Raw genomic sequence first — 24,972 nt, 5'->3', positions numbered from 1 at the left:
TATTTTATTTTCTTTTGCCTTTTTGTTTATTGTCTTTTCCTTGCTGTTAGATTTGGTCTGGTAGAACTGAGCCGTGTAGTTTTATGGTTTCTTGAGTTGAAGGTAGTGTGTTTATTTGGTGCCTAAAGAGTCGATGTCAAACTATCGAAGAAGGTGTGTGAGAATGAATCACACATTGATAAGAGAAGAGACTTTCATGTGCTTATAAGTAATTGGGATACTCCTCAGATTACCAATGATTTTATGATGGAATTTCAACTTTCTTCATGGTACTAGAGCATATTATATGTGTGAAGCCTAACGATTTTTCTTTTTCTATTTACATATCAAAATCACAGTCAACAAGAATGAATTGGACGGCCATGAAATTTCTTCTTATTTTCCATGATATTCAAAAATTCTTTTGTCAAGTTGGGCAAATTTTGGAGATTGCATATCACTTCGCTTGGATTCATATAGCTATCATTTGGTATAAAAGATTGGGTTGGAACGGATAACTTAAATTCGGCATAATTTTTTAATTGAAATGATTAGACAATTAACTTATCAGTTCATTATGCAAGTATTCTGACCACAACCATAAATGTAGACAACATGAACCAAAATACACACATCAATTTTGTGCCTGGAAAATACATAACTAGATAAAAAATTGGGAGACTCTATGGAGTCTGGTCTACTAGTGGAAATAAGGTTCATACAAGGATAATAATAACAAACTCAATTCCTAGACCTATTCTGTGGAGCAGCTTGTACCTTTGTGCAACTTCATGTTGCACTAGATGTAGTAGTCTTCAATCTTCACAAAGAGGCAACTTCACTTCTTTAGCTTATCTCCTTGTGGCACCGAAATAAAACATGAACCATGCGAATGATATGAAGACACGAACGGATGATATTCAGCTACGGATTCAAACATTGACAGGTCAATTTCTTCAATCAAGTATTTGGAAAGAAGAAACTAACTGAGAATTCAACGCCTAGTTCTACATGAAGATTTCAAAGAAGTTTTAGACCAAGAACAATGCAAACTTTTCACTCTCCTTCGGCAGCATGGCTCCACCGATATCCATATCTACGTGGCATGAGCTCTTTGGTTTCAGATTTTCTACAAAGGAAGAGGAGGAGCCGGTGCCATCGTAACAACTCTTTGGTCATAAATTATATCATAACAGCTTTGGACTCGGGAGTTTGCCAGGTCTATCACTGGACAGTGTCAACAATAATATAACATCTTTTTTCATTTAAAAACGGTATTAATATTAATATTAAACTGGTTTAGTCAACTCGACCGCACTCGTATTTAGATTTTCATTTTTCAACTTATCGTGAACTAAAAAAACTTTTGCATTTTACAACAAATTAGTAGTAGATAAGTTCCAAACTTTTAGGTTGTTCAATGAAAAAAAAAGCTAATTAATTACAATAGTAAGGCATTAGACATGTGACATGTTATTAGCTATGCTATGTGTCACGTTGTAGTAGATAAACTATCTGTTTGAAATGAAGAATTTAGCGCTGTATATATCACACTATTACAGTCACAAACAAAGCAAGAGTTAGGAGATCAAAATCTATTTGCAACTTATGCAAGCAGTTCTTGACTCTTCTTCTGATCAGAAAGCAATTCAATCCTCAGCATGCATATATGTGCATATTTGATAAAAAAAAAAATTAAAATGATAAGAGTGATTACAACCTCGTTCAGCTTAACAAAAAGTAAAAAAGATATTCCAAAAATGAAAATGATATTCTTGATTTTAATTTTCTCAAATATCTCATCTAAAATTATTTATGTTGTAAATTAAATCTTGAATGACAATTACGGAGTTAAATGATATTAGTCTTCCTCACAAAATTAGTGAAGCTTTGTTCAATTCAATTCATACGCTTCCCATTAAATGTTAGCTAGAAACCAGAGTTTATTTTCCTTATAATCCACTATCATGTTAATGATATGTGTATTCGCGAAATTCACAAAAGTGGTGCGAAAATACAATTTTGTTCACACTCAAAATCACAAAATGTGGAAATAATTCAAAACCTGAATGAGCTTCAAAGCTCCTTTATGTTTCTATTGGGGTTTTTTTCTGTATGGTTTCTTCAGTTGAAGTGAAGGTAGTGTGTCCATTTGGAGCCTAAACCACTTTGCGCACATTTATTTAAAACGTGACTAAATGGCATTTCTGGCGGTGTTTTGCCATGATTTCTAGTAGTGTGAGTTTATTAGCAATGGCTCCCTAACAAGCTTCCTCTTCAGAGAGTCAATGCACTACAATCCAAGAAGGTGTTGAGATTGAATTTCACATTAATAGGAAAGGCATTGAATGTTCAAAAGGTGATTCGAACATAGAACATCTTCCAACTTTAATAACAATACAAAAGTCGAACCAATAAGATATTTTGCGGCAAAATCAAAATTATAAGCATCAAAATAAGAGGAATCTAAATTAGTATTAAATTCGTAGTTTCCTTTTTTGTAAAAAAGATAAATAGGTAGGGTTTTGGGTTTTGGGTAATTTAGAAAGTAAATATATAAACAAGAAAAACAATTATTTCTAAAATGACGTGGTTATTGATCATTAGGGTTCTCATTTTGAGGATCCCGGTGATCCTCTAATCACATCCGTTCATTGTAGATTGTACGGCCAATTTTCGTCAGGTACTATTTATATTCAATTTTAAATAAAAAAATTTACAATGATTTCTAATCGCATGACATACCATAAACGGATGTAATTTGAAGATCTTCTGAATCCTCAAAGAGGATTCGGCGAGGATCCTCATTCATTGATTAGGTTTGGTGTGCGTAACTTTGGACTTGAGAGTTTGCCAAGTCATCATCAGACACCGTCCACGGTAATAATAACTTTTATTTATTTATTTATAAAGGTATTAATATTTATCAAAGAGTTATCCAAACAATAACTGATTTAGTCAACTTGACTGTGCCCGGATCTAGATCTCCGTTTTCAACTCATCACCAACTAAAAAAGCTCTTAATATTACTTAAACGGAGTGGTAAAAAATAATATTTGGCTTCTTACATGTCATCATCTCCGCCAGGTGGCTGTGCCTTTAAAAGGAGGAGTTAGCGCTACAATTCATCACACCATTACACTTACAAACAAAGCAAAGAGTTGGAGCTCAAGATCACTTAGCAACTTTTGCAGCTGTTCTCACTCTTCTTCTGCTCAGTTCAATCTTCAGCAAGTATGTATATGAGTTGTTATTGGCACTTTAAAACAGCCAATCATGCGCTCGTCCATAATGAATTTTAACTAGGGTGGAGGAGTGTAGAACGAATACCTTGGAGTGTTTATAAGAATTCTCTTTTTTAATCTAATTAGTATGATTTCTATTAAGATTTCACAATAATTCTCTGTGCGGAGCTGTTATCAGCCCTCCAAAATAATCAATTATGCATTCCTCCCAAACGAAAAATATCAAGGCCGCATGAGTGCACGATGACTATTTTGCAGTGCTTATAACAATTCCATTTTCAAATCCAATTTTTATGATTTCAGTTAAAATTATTTTATATTGCTTAGAAGTGTATTAGTACTCATCAATTAAACATTGTTGTATGATTTGTGTACATTGTTAATATTTGCTTGGGTTTCTCAAGCAGGGAGAGTAGAAAAAATGCCGTCCACTGTGAAAGTAAACGGGACCACGAACCCAAACCTGAAGAAGTATGAGCCTGGACAAAGCCAAGCAAAATCCGTTCTGTCCCCAGTTGCAGATCAAAATGCAGCAACAATCAAAAAGGTACTCATATTGTATCCTCTGTTGAAAAGATAAAAAGCCCGCCTCGGATTATTCTAATCCTTTGGACATCTTGGACCTCTACATCCGTTGTAAAGTTTCACATTGGAAACCTGAAAAAAATGCAAATCGAACTTATATTGAGCGGTTTCATTACTAATTATCATGATCATTTTGACTGGTTATGAACTTTGTATAAGCATTTTGTTCAAGATGCCTGTAGTTATTAAAAGGCTTCTCTTTTGTGTCCACAGCGAGTATTTACTTTCGGAAAAGGAAACAGTGAAGGCAACAAGGGCATGAAGTCATTGGTAAGTTTTACTTCACTTTTGACATGCTACCAGTGCGAGAAAGTGAAGTGCTAGCATTTGTACAGCCCGGTTTTGCACGAGGAGTTTTACATTTAACTCAATCGAACATATGTTTATGCTACATAACATAATTGTTCAGTTTGTACTTGTCCATTGATTTACATGTTCGATTTAGTCATAGAATCTGAATTTTGTTCATCATGCCTTTGCATTGTAGTTGGGAGGGAAAGGGGCAAACCTGGCAGAAATGGCTAGCATTGGCCTATCCGTCCCGCCTGGACTTACTATATCAACAGAAGCATGCCAAGAGTATCAACTCAATGGCAAAGACTTACCACAAGGTTTGTGGGAGGAGATATTAGAGGGCTTGGAGATTGTGCAGAAGGATATTGGTGCTATTCTTGGTGATCCTTCCAAGCCTCTTCTTGTCTCTGTTCGCTCTGGTGCCGCTGTAAGAGTTTTTCAATTCTTCGAATTTACAGCCTTTATGGCTTCTGTATTTATCTTAGCAATGGCAAAAGGACAACAGTCTGTTTAATAAGAATTAGTTTATGTCGTGCACCAACTGATTTTCGCCCATTGCGCCTAGATTTCCATGCCTGGCATGATGGACACTGTCCTCAACCTTGGACTCAATGACAAGGTGGTTGCTGGTTTGGCCGCAAAAAGCGGAGAGCGCTTTGCTTATGACTCGTATAGACGTTTCCTAGACATGTTTGGAGATGTTGTAAGTCTTAATTGATACATCTAGCAATGTTCATATGTGAAAATTGATGATTTTTTTGTCAAGATGTATTATGAATTCATCCATTTTATGTTTGAAGGTTATGGGAATTCCACACTCATCGTTCGAGGAGAAATTGGAAAAACTAAAAGGTAAAAAAGGAGTTGAGCTTGATACAAAGCTAACAGCTTCTGATCTTAAAGAGCTGGTAGACCAATACAAAAATGTCTATCTTGAAACGACTGGTGAAAAGTTCCCTTCAGGTACAAAGTAAAACGACAACAACTTCATATTTTCCACTTTTTCGTGGCACAACTCTGCGTTTACATGTCCTTGTTCCCATGTATATTTGCAGATGCAAAACAACAGCTTCTCTTGGCTGTTAAAGCAGTTTTCGATTCTTGGGACAGCTCAAGGGCCATTAAATACCGGAGCATCAATCAGATAACAGGTTTGAAGGGAACCGCAGTTAACATTCAGTGCATGGTTTTCGGGAACATGGGAAGTACTTCAGGGACAGGTGTTCTGTTCACTAGAAATCCAAGCACGGGTGAAAGGAAGCTTTATGGCGAGTTTCTAGTCAATGCTCAGGTTTTTGATACTGCTATATATACCAAACTTCTTTTTCTAAGTCGATAGTAGTATACTGTTTATAGCTCAAAAATTGGAATGAATAGGGAGAAGATGTAGTTGCCGGGATCAGGACGCCAGAAGATGTGGATGCTATGAAAAATTGCATGCCCGAAGCTTACAAGGAGCTTGTGGAGAACTGTGAAATTCTGGAAAAGCATTACAAAGATATGATGGTAAGAGTTATCATTTCCATATATGATATATTCCTATCAGTATTACATTCACATCTATTTGGTTTATCGGAACATACAGTTTTTTATAAGCATGGGGAACAATTACAGGACATTGAGTTCACAGTCCAAGAAAATAGGTTGTGGATGTTGCAATGCCGTGTTGGAAAGCGTACTGGTAAAGGAGCTGTTAAGATAGCCGTAGACATGGCTAACGAAGGGCTTGTGAATAAGCATGCTGCAATCAAGATGGTGGAACCACAGCACCTTGACCAACTTCTTCATCCACAGGTATTTATACTCATTTCTAAGTTTACATATCAATAGGCCGATTTGTGTAATGTACCGATGAATTTATAACTTCCTTATGTATAATTTTGTCTGATTAGTTTGAGAATCCAACCGCTTACAAAGACAAAGTGCTCGCCACTGGGTTACCTGCATCTCCAGGAGCAGCAGTAGGACAAGTCGTGTTCAATGCAGAAGATGCTGAATCATGGCATGCACAAGGAAAGAAAGTTATCCTGGTAAGCTAAATAATCATATTTATCTTCCGGAATATGTTGAGCCATGGCCCTATTTCATCATTGAGAATCGTTGTTGTGCACTATTACAGGTAAGGACTGAAACTAGCCCCGAAGATGTTGGGGGTATGCATGCCGCTGCTGGAATCTTGACAGCTAGAGGTGGCATGACATCTCATGCAGCTGTTGTAGCCCGTGGGTGGGGCAAATGTTGTGTTTCTGGCTGCGCTGACATCCGAGTAAATGACAGAGAGAAGGTGGTAGTAACAGCTTTCCCTTGTAAACAATATATTTTTTCTGTGAAGTGTCAAGAGAATGGTATTAAATGAGGGTTATTCATTGATTATACAGCTGGTTTTGATCGGGAAAACGGTGGTCAATGAAGGAGAATGGCTTTCACTCAATGGATCGACTGGTGAAGTCATATTGGGAAAACAGCCACTTTCTCCTCCGGCTTTGAGTGGCGATTTGGAAACCTTTATGTCTTGGGCTGATAAAGTCAGGCGTCTCAAGGTGACTTATTTCCTTCCCTTTTTTTCCTTTTCACTGGTACGAGTACCGATTTCTCTAACAATGTTCATGGTAATGTTGCAACAGGTGATGGCAAATGCTGACACGCCTGAAGATGCGATAACAGCAAGAAATAACGGTGCACAAGGGATTGGACTTTGCAGGACAGAACACATGGTAATTATTTGTCGTTGCTAAAATGTTTGGCTGTTAACAAATAATGTCAGGTTGTAGATCTCTTTTTATATTTCACATGTTTTTTATGTTTCAGTTCTTTGCTTCGGATGATAGAATAAAGGCAGTAAGAAAAATGATCATGGCGGCTACACCTGAACAGAGGAAGGCGGCAATGGACCTCTTACTACCATATCAGAGATCTGACTTTGAAGGAATTTTCCGTGCAATGGATGGTATTTTTCACAAATTTGATTTATAAATTTGAAATTTGTTAGTATGTTTACCTCATTGACAAAATTCCCTGTGATTGTTAGGACCGTAGTATATGTATTTAAGATTTTATCAATATTTTGCTTTAACTTTGTAGTTTTATTAGCTTATTTATCACATAAATTTATGAAATTTCAGGTCTTCCGGTAACAATCCGCCTGTTAGACCCTCCACTTCATGAATTTCTTCCAGAAGGTAACTTGGAGCAGATTGTCGGCCAACTAACTGCACAGACTGGCATGACTGAGGACGAAGTTTTCTCCAGAGTTGAAAAATTATCAGAAGTGAACCCCATGCTTGGTTTCCGCGGCTGCAGGTTTCGTGGCTCTTCATTCTTCACATGGGCTCTCCAATCTAAATATTCACTCCAATTTTAATTGTTCCGGAAAACGTTCTCTAACTGATGAACTTCATTCACTTGATTTAGTAACTTCATAGTTCATATGCATCATAAACTTGGTTGCCTATCACGTTGGATCTATGTTATTTGCAACTCTGACAAAAGTTTCATATCTCAGCGTCACATGTTTTTGCTGCACGAATGCTTCTATGCATAAATGGGTTGATAAAATTTAAATGAAGAACTTCTAATGTGTCAACAGGCTAGGGATATCCTACCCAGAGCTCACCGAAATGCAGGCACGCGCAATCTTTCAAGCTGCAGTCTCAGTGAGCAACCAGGGTGTCAAAGTTTTCCCTGAGATAATGGTTCCCCTTGTCGGAATACCTCAGGCATGATCCTGCATTCTTTTTCTTCACTTTCTCATTTCTCATTATTTATTTACGATATTGGATTCATAATTTTTCATTTTTTTGGTAAACATACTGACTTCATAATTCATTCGTATGGACTTGTGAGAAATGCAAAGTGATAGAGATTTCATCCTAAATGAAATTTTTGCCTTCAGGAACTGGGACATCAAGTGAAGCTCATTCACAGTGTCGCGGTTAACGTGTTCTCTGAGATGGGTACCACCGTGAGCTATAAGGTTGGAACTATGATCGAGATCCCTAGAGCTGCTCTGGTTGCAGATGAGGTAAGAGTAAATTGATAGGCTGACTTTGTTATTTCAATGTAGATTGAAGAATTATTCATATTCTGCTGAATAATATCTTTTTTTTTCTTTGATCTACGATGATAGATTGCAAAGGAAGCTGAGTTCTTCTCCTTCGGGACCAATGATCTCACACAAATGACATTCGGGTACAGTAGAGATGATGTGGGCAAGTTTCTACCTATTTACCTCTCCAAAGGCCTTCTTCAGAACGATCCCTTCCAGGTTAGTCACATATTATGCAAGTCCATGCAGGCTTCATCACGAATAGGTTTTCTTCGATATTACCAGAATCGTCTCACAAGGCTTTCTGCAGGTACTTGATCAACAAGGTGTTGGGCAGCTCATCAAGATGGCAACGGAAAAGGGTCGTGCAGCTAGGCCTAGCTTAAAGGTAACCAGCAATGCACAAGCATTGTATAAGAAATTGGGGTGTCAACTTGATTTGAATGATGCGTCATATGGTAACAAGATTTTTCTTCTTCCATTTTTCTCTTCTTCTGATAATTTCCCACGTGATTATAAACAAACAGGTTGGAATATGCGGAGAGCATGGTGGAGAGCCTTCTTCTGTTGCATTTTTCGCAGAGGCCGGACTAGACTATGTTTCATGTTCTCCATTCAGGTTTTCTTTTTCTTTCACCTGTCTACTTAAGTTGCATAGACTATGTCTATAACTACATCGATTACTGATCCAAATTCTTTGACAGGGTACCTATTGCTAGGCTAGCAGCAGCTCAAGTTGCTGTCTCAGAAAGATCTACATAACCGGTGACTCTTCGCTTGTAAATAAATGCAGTTTATCAGTATTCATTCAAGTCCTTTATCTTAGAAACCAAAATAAAGGAGAATTATGTAGTTCTTTTTTTTTTTTTCATGTTATTTTTCAAGAACTGAGGAAAATAAAGTAGGCAATGTGTATAATTCTTCAGCTTCGATCTTCGAAATAAATTTTTGTGGCTTTCAGTACAAGTTGCATTTCCGTTCCTGTCATTGCGCTGATCACATATGTGTTATATATAACATTGGATCTTTCGAACAATTCCATACTTCTATGTATAACTACAGGACAAGTATTAGACGTATAAAATATTTATGATGAATCACTCAGCAATGTATTCAAAAAACAATGTTGTATAAACCTCCCCAACCGTCTCTGAAGCTGATGCCTTAGCATTTTGTCACTAGACGATGCAGAGTTCTGCATTCTTAAATCCTGACCAAGTGCACTTGCAATGCATTTCTTTAGGTAGAGATTTCAAATTTTCACAATCTACAATCTCTAGGAGCTCAAGAGAAGTGAGGTTCTGCATCCCGTTATCAGGCAAAGACATGAGATCGTTGCAGGATTGGATTCTCAGAAACTTCAACATAGCAAGGGAGGAGGGGGAGGTGGAGGAGGATGAGGAAGAGGCTGTTGGGCTTTCCAGAGCTGCTTTTACTACTGTCACCATTGACTTGAGCAGCTTCTCAGTGACATTGACCATAATCAGTTCTTCAACTTGTGGAAGCATTGGCATGGACAGCAAACTGGGGGTGTCCATAATAGTTAATTTGGTGAGGGAAGGAAATGATAGCGACTGATGTTTTGGCGTACTTCCTGTTCCCATGGTGTCTGTTTTTACTATCTGTGCTTGCCATTCCTTCAAGAGTGGCAAATCATAAAGTACAAGCTCTTTCAAGGAGGGAAAAAACAATGCTTCTCTTTTCCCATCAACCAAACGAGTAGTGGAAGAACAGTTGGCGCCATTGTTGATGTACTCAACACTACCTAAAGAGTAGATTTTGAGAAATTTCAGAGAAGGCAGTTGGTCGAATGGCGGAAGATGTTGGCATCTGCTCCAACCCTCAATAGTGATTTCAACTAGACTTGGCAAAGACAATGCAGTGTTGGGCATCAACCAGTTAGGGAATTGAACGCTGCAATACCCAGCTATGTGCAGTGCCTTCAAATTCTGATGGGGTCGTAGGCCTTCCAACAATATGTCATCTCCATTACAACCTTTGTCCTCCTCTCTGCACCAGGATAACTTTAACGACTGAAGACATTGCTTTTGGCTCAAGATTGATCTGTTCGACCCTCTTGTAACGTTTTTGACATGTTCTAAATGAACAATATGAAGCATCCCTCTGAGACAGTTCAGGCCACTCAACTCGTCTAGTCCACTAGAAGAAAGAGACTTCTTGCACAAGACGAATATTGGTAATGTCTGAAGAGAGATCAATTTTCCCAGCCCAGGCGGCATGTGGGTCAAGTTGCAGCAACCACTGATCTCCAGATGTCTGAGGCTGATCATCTTCCCGAGATTTCTAGGGAGGTGCTTAAGCCTGTAACACCGATTGAGTTTAAGTGTCTGCAGATTCTGCAGATTGCATATCGAACCAGGCAGTACCACCAGATAAACATTACCAGAGAGATCAAGATACCTAAGATGAGTCAACTTGCCTATGACATCCGGAAGCTCCTTAGTTCTTATGTTATGTAGATCCAATGCGCGCAGACACCTCAAACTTGAAATGATTGTACTGTGGCTGGTGGAGATCTTATGTGTTTGATACTGAAGTGGTAAAACAAATGTCCTCACCTTCCTTGCTTTGAGCAACGTTGTTGGAACTTCCCATGAGGAAGGCAGATATTGACTAAATGAAACATGATGAACTCTTTCAGATACATTTCCTGAATCAACATTGCAAATTGAGCATTCGGATCCTGCAACTGCTCGTGCAAGATCCTGTATAAGGTCATGCATATTGCAACTAATTACATTTCCATCAACGTCTTTCTTAACCTCTTGAAGCAATGACCTCCATAACAATTCTTTGAAATATGTATCACCGATATCTTCTAAGTTGCTGTCTTTACTTGGTGGGTGAATGTAACCTTGAGCTATCCACAGCTGGATCAACAACCTTTTACCAATTTCATATCCCTTGGGGAACAAGGCACAGTAGGAGAAGCATTGTTTCAAATAAACTGGCATGTGGTCATAGCTTAGCTTCAGTACTGCTAAAATGTCGTTCTCCTCCTTCGGAAACTCCCAAATTTCTTTATTTTGAATTGCCAGCCACTCGCTTTCGCTAGTTTTGTATCTCATCAAGCTTCCGAGAGTCCTTATTGCAAGAGGAACGCCTTGGCACTTGTCTGCAATTCTTCTTCCAATTGGCACCAACATCGGGTTCTCATCCTCCCTTCCTTTTCTGAATGCCATTTTCTTGAACAATGTCCAACACTCTTCCTCTCGTAGACCTTGCAGCACATAAGGTGAATCTATATCCATAACCGAGGTAACCTTGGTGCTACGAGTTGTTACCACAATCTTGCTTCCCTTGGCACCACCACTTAACAAATCATTCAGCTGAAGCCAACTATTACGATTTTCATTCCATACATCGTCAAGAACAAGTAGGTAGAGTTTCCCATCCAATTTCTTTCGAAGCAGAATCTGCAATTCCTCCAATTCCATGACCATTTTTTTCTGCGGACCATTTCGCAGATGAGAAAATTCCGACTCTTGTAATTCATCTGCAGTGCCAGTACTCAAAATCTTCGAAGCAATTGATCGCACATCGAAGTTTCCATAAGCCCACACCCACATCTTAAGCTGAAAATAGCTCACTACCCTCTCGTCATTGTACAACATTTTCGCAAGAGTAGTCTTCCCCAGTCCCCCAATACCAACAATGGCCGCGATAGACACATTCTCTCGGTCGCATTCCCACATCAAAGATCTCACCATCTCCTCTTTATCTTTGTCTCTTCCAATTACAGTCGAAGGCAACACAAAAGAGTGTGTCTCTTCCTTCTCGTAACCATTTTGGAGCCCAATATCTGCATAAACTGTCACCGATCCCGCCCTGAAGTTGAACTTGGAAATATCAGCAGCAATCTCATCTAGACTCTCTCTAATCTCTTTGATCTCGCGCCCCATCTTGTGACGAAAAGCGAGATGGTTTGAAGGTGAAAAAAACCCGCGTACCTGCAGCAGCAGCAGCTGATCTTTGCCGTCATTAGCTTTGGTTTCGAAAACATCGAACACGTTATCAGCACGGTACACAACATCTTTGAGCTTCCTCATCCATTCTTGCACCAAATGGCTCGTCTCTTGTTTCTCCTCGGCGTCGGAAAGAACAGCTCTGATGGTGGAAAGTGTGCTTTCGAGCTTGGTCAGCTCCTTGTCGACGCCGTAGATGAGGCCAAGTTCTTGGAAAGTGGAAGAACCAAGCTTCACCAGTAAGTGGGTGGCGATGCCAAATGGAACTGCTTCTACCATCTTTGTTTTGTTTTCTGTTTGTGAAGAAGCAATCAGCAAAGGGGAGAGAGATAGATTGCAGTTTGCAGAGAAGAAGACCAGAGATGCAGGAGAAATCAAGTCAACGGCACCCGAATGATGCATTCCACGCTCTACTTGGGAAAGGCGTACTTTCCCGAATCCCTTCCATCAAATACACTAACCCCACGTATTCGGATTTTTAAAATTTGATGTAACGGATACAGATAGAAGTCTACTTTAAAAATTATAATAACTTTAGTCGTTGAATCAAATTTTAAGGGTCCGAATTTGTGGTCTTGGTGGATTTCTCTACTTGCTCCTCTTATTTTAGAAATTTTTTTTATTATAACAGGAACACGGGTGGTACACCACATGTTTTGATGTAAGTGGTGGAAAATTTTGTTTTTTAAGTTATTAACTTTTTTAACACACATATATCCTACCATTTGTATAATGACACGTGGTGTACCATTTTGTGTGCTGCTCAAACTAAAAAATATCTCCTTATGATAATCCCAGTGCTAGAGAAAAAGAGAAGGTAAATTACAAAAAACTACCTCAAATTTTAGGTCATTAACAGTTTCATACATCGTCTTTAAAAAGTTTCAATGTCATACCTTATCTTCGAATTTTGTTGCAATGTCATACCTTCCGTCAGTTGTTTGTCAATTCCTCTATTAAATAATGACGTGGCTTGTGACATGGCACACTTTATATTAAAAAAAATTATTAAAAACTTTAAAAAAATATTAACTAATATTAAAAAATTAAAATTAATTTAAAAAAATAAATAAATAAAAACTAAACCCATATCCCATCACCTGCCCGCCCAACCCCACCCCCCGAAACCCCGTCCCCTTTTCCCCACCCAACCTGCAACCTAGAAGAAGAAGAAGAAGAAGAAGAAGAAGAAGAAGGGGAAAAAAAATTAAAAAAAAAAAGAAGCAAACGCAGTTCGTCCCCCCTCCCCCACCCCAACTTGCAACCCAGAAGAAGAGAAAAAAATAAAAAAAATTTAAAAAAAAAAAAAAAAGATGCAAACCCAATTCGTCCCCTCCCCCCACCACCCAACCTGCAACCTAGAAGAAGAAGAGAAGAAAAAAAACAAAAAAAAAAAAAACAAACCCAATTCATCCCCCCCTCACCCAACCTGCAACCCAGGAAAAGAAGATGAGAAGAAGAAGAAGATGATGATGATGATGATGATGATGAGAAGGAAAAAAAAAAAAAAAAAAAAAAAGTAAACCCAATTCGTCCTCCCCTCCCCCTCCCCTTGCCAAACCCAACCTGCAACCCAAAAGAAGAAGAAAAAAAAAGAAAAAGGCAAAAATAAAAAAAAAAAGCACACCCACCCTTTTCCCTCCTTTACACACTCCACTCCTTAAATCCACATCCATTGGAAAAGACAGGATCTAGGTTGCAAAGAAAGGGGGGATGAAGATGGGTTTTTTTTTTTTTTTTTTTTTTTTTTTTTTTTTTTTTTCTGGGTTGCAGGTTGGGCTCGGGTTGAAGGGGAGGAAGATGGGAAATGGGTGCGTAGAGGAGGTGAAGGATGGGTGTAGGGAGGGACGATGGATGGGGAAGATGACGCGGGGTGAGGGGGACGAATGGGGACGATGGATCGGGTTCTGGGCACGGTGAAGGAGAGAAGTAGGGGAGAAAATGGAGGGGGAATAAAGGGTACGGGGTCAGTCCCCGTGCAAAAAAAAAAAAAATTAATGATTTTTTTTTTAATTTTTTTAATATTTAATTAAATTTTTAATAATAGTTTATTAGTTTTTTAATATAAAGTGTGCCACGTCACAAGCCATGTCAGCATTTAACAGAGGAATTGACAGACAACTGACGAAAGGTATGACATTGCAACAAAATTCGAAGATAAGGTATGACATTGAAACTTTTTAAAGATGAGGTATGAAACTGTTAATGACCTAATAGTTTAGGTAGTTTTATGTAATTTACTCAAAAGAGAATGCCGGATCATTCTTCAAACAACTTTTTAATTAATAATTAACATGGATGATTCGTATCTTTTAACTTTGATAATAAAAAATGTTGTGTAATGTTAGGTAGGCTAAAATTATAAACCATATAATGTGTCAGTAACAAAAAAATAAGTACATTAATCAACACTTAAGTAATAATCCAGTCATCAACTTCTATATCATTTAGTTTACAAAATTTAGTCTGCAAATATAGTTTACAAATTTTAGTCTACCAATTTCTATTCATTTGTAAGTGCGAGATATAAGTTCCTCAAAAATGAAAAAAATATGAAGTTTTAGGTTCAACTCTTATCGAAAACGAATTCAAATTAAATTCTTATGGCTAAATAGTGTAAATATATCTTTCTATTCAAAGAGAAAATTAAAAAGTAAGAGTAATGTCAGATAGACTAAATTTGCAAACTAAATGACATGAAAATTGATGATTGAATTATTATTTAAATATTAATTAATGTGCTTATATCTTACCCAAACCTTATTTAAATGTTTTCGAGAACAAATTTTGAATCTCTTTATTCCTCCCTTACATTTACATTTGTCGATGACAAGAAAATTATAATAATTATTCGTTTGATGTGCTTTCAAAATGGGTCATGAGTTTTTAATTTGGATAATGCTAAAGAGATCAAATTTTTTAAATCAAATTTGCAAACTAAATGATGTGGCTGTAGATGATTGGATTACTAATTAAGTGTCGATTAACATGCTTGTTTATTATTGACGACACATCATTTCATTTGCAAATTTGGTTTATAAATTTAGATTAACATGCTAGTTTCTTATTGGTGGCACATTATTTCGTTTGCAAATTTGGTTTATAAATTTAGTCCCCCTAGCATTACCCTTTTAATTTTCATACATTACACTGAGAATTTAAAATTGTATCAATGCAACGATTTGTCTTTTTGGATGTCTAATCATCCATTAAATTAATGAGTTTTTTGTCAATATGATAGAAATGTGCTTTTACAATTGGACTAAGATTGTCTGCCCTCCTACTTTCCATCCCCTTCTACTTTTTTAACCATTAATTTCATGTTAAGTTAATTTAATACTCCAGACTTTGCCACCTCACCAACTCCTCCAAAGCATCTTTAAAGCCAAATTTTCTAGACTTTTTCTACTCCAAAGCAAAGTTCGGCCGCCGATGGAGGAGCCCAGGGCTAGTAGAGCAGCGTGGTCAGAAGCCAGATTTGGTTTTACAAGAAGGAGCAAAACCAGCAGGGAGAAGAAGGAAAGGGAAAGCCTTTGGCTTGGGGAATGTATTTTGGTGGAAACCCAGATGGTGTTTTTGGTGAATTGGGTGGGGATGTGGATTTATGGGGATTCAAAGTTCATACATTGTTTTGGTTTATGGGTCTCAAAGGAGGAGAGAGAGTGGAGGAGTGGAGAAAGATAGAGAGATAGAGAGAGAGAGGAAAGAATGAGGCGGGAAAGGCAGTAGAAAAAGTCTGAAAAATTGGGCTTTAAAGATGCTTTGGAGGAGTTGCTGAGGTGGCAAAATCTGGAACATTAAATTAAGTTAACATGAAATCAATGGTTAGAAAAGTAGGAAGGGATGGAAGGGGATGGAAAGTAGGAGGGCAGAAAATCTTGATCCTTTACAATTAGTCTATATAGGAGCTTCAAGCTCACCACATCATCAATTTAATGAATTATCATACAATCAATTAGACAAGTGCACAAATTGGTATAATTTCAATATCTTGAGCTGCAAGATGAGAAAATTGAAACTTTGTGGCCCATTTTGAAATCACTTCAAGCCTAAAATGCCTACTTATAATTATTACTTTTGAATTTTAATTCTTTTTATAAATAATTTTTGTATTTTAAAATAAATATTGTTGTACTTTTATATGAATTAATGATTATTTTCCAATTTGAATATAGTGACAACATGACCAAGATTGCAAACCTAAAGTGAATTTGAACAAAATGACAAACTTATGGCTTGCCCATTGTGAGACATAGCCCACTTTCTCATCCTTTTAGTGTAGATAATATTGCTTGTTAAAAAAAAAATACTAAAGATAAACACTAGAGATGATTTTTGAATAGATCGGACCAAGAACAAAGCTTTCAATTTTCATTCCAAAAAGTTTGGATTAGAAAAAGTTTTCAAACTTGAAACTTTTGAGTTATTTAGAAGTTTCAAAATCATAGTACCCTTAAAAAAAATTCATAACATAATTTACACAGTCATATATTTTACAAGTTTTTTTTAATGTTTTCGAATATTCAAGTACATAATTAAAATGAGACTTTAAGTTTTATTTGAGGGTCAAATAAAGCATCATAATTGAAAGTTTAAGTATTAAGTGAACGACAATCTAAATTATGTTGCAGTCCTATTAGATTAGGAATATGATTGCGTAAATCTTAACATATCTAGGATATCCTTATGGGATTCTACCATATCTCTTGGACTAGATATTATCCTATTAGAGTTGTGATCCTAAAAGGGTAAGGAATTAACCTTCCTTACTACTATAAATAAAGGCACTATGGGGTGGAATAGAACACACCTCACAATTACACATCTCTCTCTTCTCTCCATGTGTTGCACCCCATCTCCCTATGGCCTCCATAATTGTTTAGTAAATTATGCCTACAACACGTTATCAGCACACTCTTGAAGCTGCGCTAAAGAAAGTTTATTCTTCAATCAGGGAAGTATTACGTTTTAATCATTCTTTTTATGATTAATTTATTATTTTATTGAATTGATCTACATGCTATTGATTCAATTTAATTTTTCTGTGTTGAACGTGATATAATGCATTGGAGATGCAATTACGGCTTTCTGAGAATGATCTTCTACAAATTCAAAGGCTTTTATTGTTTTTTGTCAATCAGGTCGGCTTAAAATAAAAGAGGATATTTGAAATGACCATGAAGTATGAAAACATTCCCTATGATGCATGAACCCCTTACATTTACAAAACCTTCCGATATATATATATTGTATATGTTTCATATATTTGTCAATACATATATATATATATATATATATATATATATATGTTTCATGCATTACGCATTTTTTGCTATGTGGAATTTGTGAGCCATAGCATCAAAATAAATTAGAAGCAATTAGGGTTTTTCAAACCTTAGTGTCGAAAAAAAAAAGTTAAAAATTGAGATTTTTTTTTTTTTTTTTTTGTGACATGAGTCACGACCTTAAGCCAAGCCAAAACACGTTGGCTGTCCTGAAGCCCAGCCGTGTTGAGCAACCACCAAGACGACGTCGTTTGACATCCGAACCAAGGCAGCAGCCTTTTTGGCTTGTTGCGTGCAAGACTGACCAGGCTTCTAGCTTGGGCAAGTTTTCAGTTAAGCTTATAGCCCAACCCATCTCCAGCATGACCTGTAGCCACATGCTAGGCCCTGTCCTTGCGCCCCTAGCCCAAACCTGCTCGTTTGAGAAATTTGATTTTTATATCATTCCTTGCAAAGATACGGAACGACTCTTTTTTCACAGTGGATTCAATGGAATGTATATGGACTAATCCAACCAAAATACGGACCATATAAATAATTATGGTTTTGGTTGATGAATCTGGTCATATGTTTGTCCACACACATTGATGCTAAACCTCCTAGCCAATTTTAAGGGTTCACCACCCTACTTATCCCTTAAAGTCTGGGAAACTGGATAATGCAAGAGAGTTTATATCGACGGTTTTCGATAAAGTATTACATGTTTTTTGGGTTTATAATCGAACAATGAATTCCCATGTTAACCCCAAATAGCCTCGCATAGTGATCATAAAGCGAAATTTAAATGATCCCCCGGACCTTGGTGAATGTACCGAGTTTTTGGTTTCTGCCTAGGGCTATGCAATCTTGTACACAGCTATGTTAGTCCACCTCGAGGCCTATTGCCACCCAATGTGAAACCCTGTCCTTAACTTCTTGTATTTTCATATTGTTGGACTTATGAAATTACCAAATTACCCTTGAGTTGACTTTCGTTGACCAAATCGTCAAAACTCGTAATCTTAAGTTAATTAATTTATTCGTATCATACTTATCGACACAAACACGTAGGTGCAAATGAATTCAAAATAGGACGTATAACGAAGGTTCTACGTTCGAACCGTTAAACGTTTTCGGATATTTATGTTTTGTTTTATACATTCTTAAATTGCGAACCAAAGGGACCCACTTTGGATTCTTGTCCCCTTAACCTTACCCTATCCAGATACCCTCCCCCCTTTTCAGATTTTCTTATTTCCTTTTATAACACTTTCTTTATCTCTTTTTCCCCCTCACTTTCTCTTTTTCTCCCTTAAAAATCACTGAGCTCTCACCTCTCTTCAAACTCTCACTCTCATCTCTGAGCTCAGCAACATCAACCCTAAGCTCATCACCTAGATTGAAAGGCTTCAAGAACATCAGACCAAAATAGGGAACCCCATTGTGATAGCCATGATGCACACCTTCCCCGATGAGCTCCGGTGGCTTTCGAGACTTTTTCGACGTAGGTAAGCTTCTTCACACCCATAGGACATGTTTTAAGGTTAGATCAATGCTTGTTTTACGTTGTACACCCTTGTTAAAAGCAGTTTTAGCTCAGAGTGAGCTTTCCCCAGATTCCAGCGAGAACCCGTGACTTCCAGGCCATTTTCCAGCCAAACCACGACAAGTTAGCCATCGTGCAACATACCATTCTCTTCGTCTCATTGAGAACTATGATTTTTGTTTTTGAATCACTTGATTTGGTTGACTATGGAAAAAGTTATAAGCGTTTGAAAGTTTGCCCAGAAACTGGCCGACCCACGGCCTGAAACTAGGTCGACCTAACCCGATAACCTTAAACCTGATTTCAAACCCAAGTTACTACCCAGCACAACTATCCAGCCCAAATCCATATTTGTGACCCACTAACCCAGCCCAGAATCTTAGGCCCAAACCCATAACCAAGCCCAACCCAAAACCCAGATCTGACCCAACCTGATCGGATCCCAGATCCCAGTCAGTGTGTGGGTTTACGCATGGGCCTACACATGGGCACGCGTGGGGCGTTTGTCTTGGTCGACGCTTGTAACACACACGCCTCCACTATAGGTATTGTGCTCCGCCGTCGTCCACGGCAGCGTTGATAACTTGTTCAACCAACTTTTTGGTGACCGAACTTGGCTCATGGCCATCTGGGTCGTTGCCCCGTGGCGGTGCATGGGGGTACCCGAGGTCCCTCCTTATGTTTTTCGACATTCTGAATCTATTTATGACATTTGCTTTCTGAAATTCAACTGTTTCAGTAGGGTTTTATTAATTGGTCCCTTTATGTACTTAGGTGTGTTGGTTAGTGGCATTTCCGTTCTCCCTAGTTCGTATGACTTTTCGACGACGGAGTATCTGTGAGTGGACCCCCTTCCAAAATGCATGATTTTTACTATTAGAAATGCATATATGAAAAGCATGATTTTATGGCTACATTTTATGAAACGTTTATGAGTAAATTGGATTTACGTTTTATGAAATATCATACTTTACTTAGATATTTACGAATATGATTCATGATATGATGTTTGAACTATTGAGCTTCGATGAGCTATATTTTGGAAATATTATGTTCATATTTTTCTGTGCTTATTTAGTGGTTACTTATACTATGTGCCTACGGGTGAATGATACTTATATATTGGCTTCGGCCGGGAGATGCAGTGCATATTGGCGGAAGATAATTATATTGGCTTCAGCCGGGAGATGTAGTGCCTACGAGTGGAAGATACTTATATTGGCTTCGGCCGGGAGATGTAATGCCTACATGCGATTGTGATACCACTATTAAGCACACTATATATGATTTTTGTTTTATGAAGTTTTATGGCATGCTAGGGTTTTCGGAGAAACTTATTACTTATTAGCTATATGAGTTTTCTAAGCTAGAGATTAGTACATTGATGAATAACTGTTTTAGTACTACTCATAAATAAACTTGGTTCACTCATGTTTTGTTTTGCACCCCCTCAGGACAAAGAAATTTATATGCATGTTTCACATGCTCTCAGCATATGCATTCATTAAATGGCTTGCGTCACCCTCAGGTGTAGGCCAACACGTGGCCATCCTGCTGTTCTCCGGACATTGGGATCGGGGTGTATCACCTAACTAATTTGACGTTACAGTTGGTTACTGGGTATGAACCTGACGTTTCATACTTACGTATTTGGGTGTGCATTCCATGTGCCAAGTTGTGCCGCCACAACGAACTAATATGGGTCCTCAAAAGAAGGATGTGAATCTTTGTCAATCATAATTCTCTTTCACACTAGCTCTCATAGAGCCTTTGCATGCGATCTCTTTACCGCTCATTTGTGAATTATCACTTCAATGAGACAGTCATCCCGCCGTTAGGGAGAGAAAAGAACGTCAACATTCCTGGAGAACGGCACGAATTTGTGTAGACATTGCCCACTATGTGTCATCCCGATCCTCATACCGCACAAGTGTGATAAGTAAGTGCGATGAATTCTAGCTTTCAGAATGTTGCTCCAGACTCATTCCTCTGATCTAGGTGAAGTGATAAGATCATATACCAACTGCAAACATGCCTGTAGAGATAGATGTATTTAACGGATGTCGAGTCAACATCCCCAAAAGGTGTGCCACCCTTGTTGGACAGTTTAGCATCCTCTTTTGGATGACTTGGTACACCGACGGATAGTTAATCAATCTGTCTTGGCCTAGAGCACGACAGATCACTCGGTTTATAGGATTCACTTCCCTAGAAGAGGAAGACACGGCACAAAATGAATCTATACTAATCGTTGTCTCAAATCATTCCCATCTCATAAGATTAATCCGGATTACTCTCGAGACTTGAAGTTCTTGGTCCAGTATACTAGTTTGGATAAGTTAATGGAATTGAAATAAGATTACCATCAATGGTGTTTTCACTTATATGGTAGCTACCGACATAAATGAAAAGTGACGATATCGAACTGTGTTCCGTTGATTAAGTGACAACGTAGAACTGATTGAACAATCGAAATTACAATCTAGGTCAAATTCCTTACCAAAGTGTGTTTTGGACATATCGTTCCTACACTGCCCAAGGTAAATATGTTGTATTACAAGTGGGAAAGGAAGTGTAATGAGATGAATGAAATAATGCGATATAATGCACGCCTTACGGCACAAGATTTCTCTCAAATGTTTTGTGATTGATAATAGCATTATGAAATATGGTTAGTGTTTCTCCATGGGGATATAGATACGGAGATTTACATGTAAGTTTTTGAAGAATTACATGGGTTGGTTCAATTAATTTCAAACCACGGAACACCCTATTAACTTGTTTGAGGCATTCACTTACAAATTGAAACAATCCGATGGATGTTGTATACTCGTCTAAGTGATTATTTGATCAGTCAGGGATATGAATGAATGCCCTTGCGTGTTAAACTATGAAGTCTTATTCTGAATTGCTAGAGTTACAGTTTATGTCGTTGACATGGATCTCACTAAAACTTTAGAATAGCTTGAGAAAACTGCCTCACACCTGAAGATGAAATTTAAGATGAAGGATCTTGAGAAAACTCGTTTATGCCTTGAGCTGAAGTTGAAGTATTGTTCTAACGGTACTTTGGTCTACCAATCGAACTACACCCTGAATGTGTTACCTTTGAGTATACCTGTGATCTTTCATACGTTATATACAAATGAGACCTTTGAAGAGGTTTTGGAGTCTGAAATTCCATATATGAGTTCAACTTTGCGTTTTGTTGTACTTAGCTCATTGAAGACGTTATATACATGACATCTCATTTGTTGTTGATCTATTGGTAAAGATGCAGCACTGCGCCTACACGCAACCATTGAATTAGTATTAAAGACGTACCCTAAAAGTACTACGGATTTGGGCAAATCCTAACATATCTCGAGCAGATCTGACCCCCCTGATCTTCGAAATGATGTTTGCCTTGTTGTTATATTGACGTTGGTTACTTATCAAACCCGAACAAGGTAAAATCCCCGAGTGGTTATGTCTTTACCATTAAGGGATATACAATATCTTGAAGGTCCACTATATGACCTTAATTGCGAAATCTTCAAAACGTTCCAAGACTCACCTCACTTCACTACAGCACACGTGAGACATGGTTAGGAGTTCTTATTGAGCATATTCGAAATAATTGTTGTTTTCATTCATCGTTGAGTCCCAACAATGATCCATGAAGATTATGCCGTATGTATCAACCCGACCAAGACATGATACATCAACGAATTCAACACCAAGACATATTTATGGATGCAAATTTCTTCCTCCTTGATCTTGGACAAAATTGCACCTACAAAACAAATAACACCTTAGGTCAAAGCCAAGAGCCTTACGCACCCACGATGAATGGGGAGGGCTTTGGCCGAAGAACCTCCGATGCCAAAGTTAAAATTTAGAGAAAAAAGTGTTTGAGAGTTTTTGGGAGTTTTGCAAGAGTGTGGGACTAGTCTTTCAAAGAAAATGGAGTCTTATTTATAGAGCATGGCCCGCCCTCTTTGGAAGAGAGAATGGCCGGCCCTTAGATGTTTTTTGGGTGATGTAATGGTGATTAATGGGTGATTAATTGGGTGATTAATGGATTAATTAGGAATTAATCCATTAATTAGCTTAATTAATTTAATTTATAAGGAAGGTTTTGAAGGTTATGGAATGATTTCCTTGTAGATGATATGGAGTAAAGATGGATGAGATAAATTTGAACTTGTTACCTATTTTGGGCACTCTTGACTCGATCGATGGATGATTCTCCACTGCTTGCGTGTAGGAAACCCGGTGTGTCTCGAGGGTAATTTTGTCCTCTTTACCTGAAAATCCACATGTCGCCTCTTGATTATTTTTTGCTCCACAAATACCCCCACACCTGCTGGGCTGCTCGTAGGAAAGGGAAACAGGTGTAAAGATCTTCTTGCTCTAGTACTACTTCCTATTTTGATGTAGATTCCCTCTTTAATATGAAATTAGATCATTCTAGGAAAGGGAAATAAATTTCTCTCAAAGCTTATTTAAGTCCACCTTAAGTGGTTTGTTAAATCAACTTTGGAGAGCAATTTATTCTACCCTACAAGAAAGAAAAAGCTAGAGGATATTTGTTCCTCATCCCTTAGCAATTTTCTACACTTGCCCGTGCAAATGATCGGCTTTCGTTGCTTTCTTCGTCTTCTTCGCGTCGCACCGATGTAAGAAAAACTTAATTCTCCTTGTCTTCTTCTTGGGTGGTGCTTCCACGGGGCAGCCGTTAAGGTGGTGCGGTACGTCGGTTGGCAAAGGCTAGGAGTCGGCTTGTCATGGGCCTAGGATGTGGTGTAGCAGGGGTCATTGCTTGTGTTACCCGGCTTGATTGAAGCCAAGGATTGGCTCGGCATGAGTCGAGGAATTGACGTGGCATGGGCAATGGTTTAGGCTGCCATGTCTAAGTTGTTTTGCCAAAAATGAGGAAACTGCTTGAGTTTGATTTCTCAACTGACGTAGATAGAGCAGTCAAGGATAAAGTTGCCAAGATCGGAGCTGCTGAAGATGAAATGTCGGATGAGTGAACTGTTAAGTGCAAAAGTGGCTACTGCCCCTTGACCATTTGCTGCCTAGTTGATCTTCAAGCATTCGATCTTTTAAGCTATGTGGCCTTCTCGCACTGGAGAGCATACCTAAATAGGTGTTAGGGAATTAGTTTACCCTCTGGCACTGAAGAGCAATTAGTTTACCCTCTCACACTGGAGAGCAATTAGTTTACCCTCTCGCGTTAGAGAGCAATTAGTTTACCCTCTGGCACTGGAGAGCAATTAGTTTACCCTCTCGTACTGGAGTAAACCTATATGGGTGTTGGGGAATTGGTTTACCCTCTCGCACCAGAGAGCAATTAGTTTATCCTCTCGCACTGGAGAGCAAACCTATACGTCTGTCGGGGAATTGGTTTACCCTTTTGCACTGGAGAGCAATTAGTTTATCCTCTTGCACTGAAGAGCAGACCTATACAGATGTCGAAGAATTGGTTTACCCTGGAGAGCAGACCCATACGGATGTTGAGGAATTGGTTTACCCTCTCGCACTGAAGATGAATTAGTTTATTCTCTCGCACTGGAGAGCATACCCATATGGGTGTCGGGAAATTAATTTACCCTCTCGTACTAGAGAGCAATTAGTTTATCCTCTCACACTGGAGAGTAAACCCATATGGGTGTCGGGGAATTAGTTTACCCTCTCGCACTGGAGAGCAATTAGTTTACCATCTTGCACTGGAGAGCAATTAGTGTATCCTCTCACACTGAAGAGTAAACCCATATGGGTGTCGATGAATTGGTTTACCCTCTCGCACTAGAGAGCAATTAGTTTATCATCTCGCACTAGAGAACAGACCCATACAGGTGTTGGGGAATTGGTTTACCCTCTCGTACTGTAAAGCAAACCCATATGGGTGTCGGGGAATTAGTTTACCCTCTCACACTGGAGAGCATGAAAATCATTGTCGTGAGTGTAACTGAGGAAAACTAGACTGCTGGGACAACCGAAATAATCTTTAACCTGCCCCCAGTTCTTAGTAGTTAGGCTT

General features: G+C 38.3%; 2 protein-coding genes across 2 annotated transcripts; one reads left to right on the top strand and one right to left on the bottom strand.

The window, feature by feature from the left end:
- The first annotated feature begins 3,645 nt into the window (after nucleotides 1-3,645).
- LOC137731515 (pyruvate, phosphate dikinase, chloroplastic-like) lies at nucleotides 3,646-8,963 on the top strand. Its single transcript, XM_068470637.1, has 20 exons — nucleotides 3,646-3,771; nucleotides 4,023-4,079; nucleotides 4,297-4,530; nucleotides 4,669-4,806; nucleotides 4,904-5,066; nucleotides 5,159-5,394; nucleotides 5,481-5,609; nucleotides 5,718-5,897; nucleotides 5,996-6,133; nucleotides 6,223-6,387; nucleotides 6,482-6,643; nucleotides 6,728-6,817; nucleotides 6,912-7,050; nucleotides 7,226-7,403; nucleotides 7,690-7,819; nucleotides 7,996-8,124; nucleotides 8,230-8,367; nucleotides 8,459-8,536; nucleotides 8,676-8,767; nucleotides 8,853-8,963. The coding sequence occupies exons 1-20, from the start codon at nucleotides 3,646-3,648 to the stop codon at nucleotides 8,908-8,910; spliced, it is 2,760 nt and encodes a 919-aa protein (XP_068326738.1). The 3' UTR covers nucleotides 8,911-8,963.
- A 363-nt stretch (nucleotides 8,964-9,326) lies between these two features.
- LOC137732679 (putative disease resistance protein RGA1) lies at nucleotides 9,327-12,413 on the bottom strand. The gene has a single exon (XM_068471974.1). The coding sequence runs from the start codon at nucleotides 12,411-12,413 to the stop codon at nucleotides 9,327-9,329; it is 3,087 nt and encodes a 1,028-aa protein (XP_068328075.1).
- Nucleotides 12,414-24,972: the final 12,559 nt, after the last annotated feature.

Source organism: Pyrus communis, chromosome 4 (genome assembly GCF_963583255.1).
Source record: "Pyrus communis chromosome 4, drPyrComm1.1, whole genome shotgun sequence".
NCBI classification, from domain to species: domain Eukaryota; kingdom Viridiplantae; phylum Streptophyta; class Magnoliopsida; order Rosales; family Rosaceae; genus Pyrus; species Pyrus communis.
The sequence above is the reverse complement of the archived record's forward strand: the minus strand, read 5'-3'. Positions and strand labels throughout refer to the sequence as shown.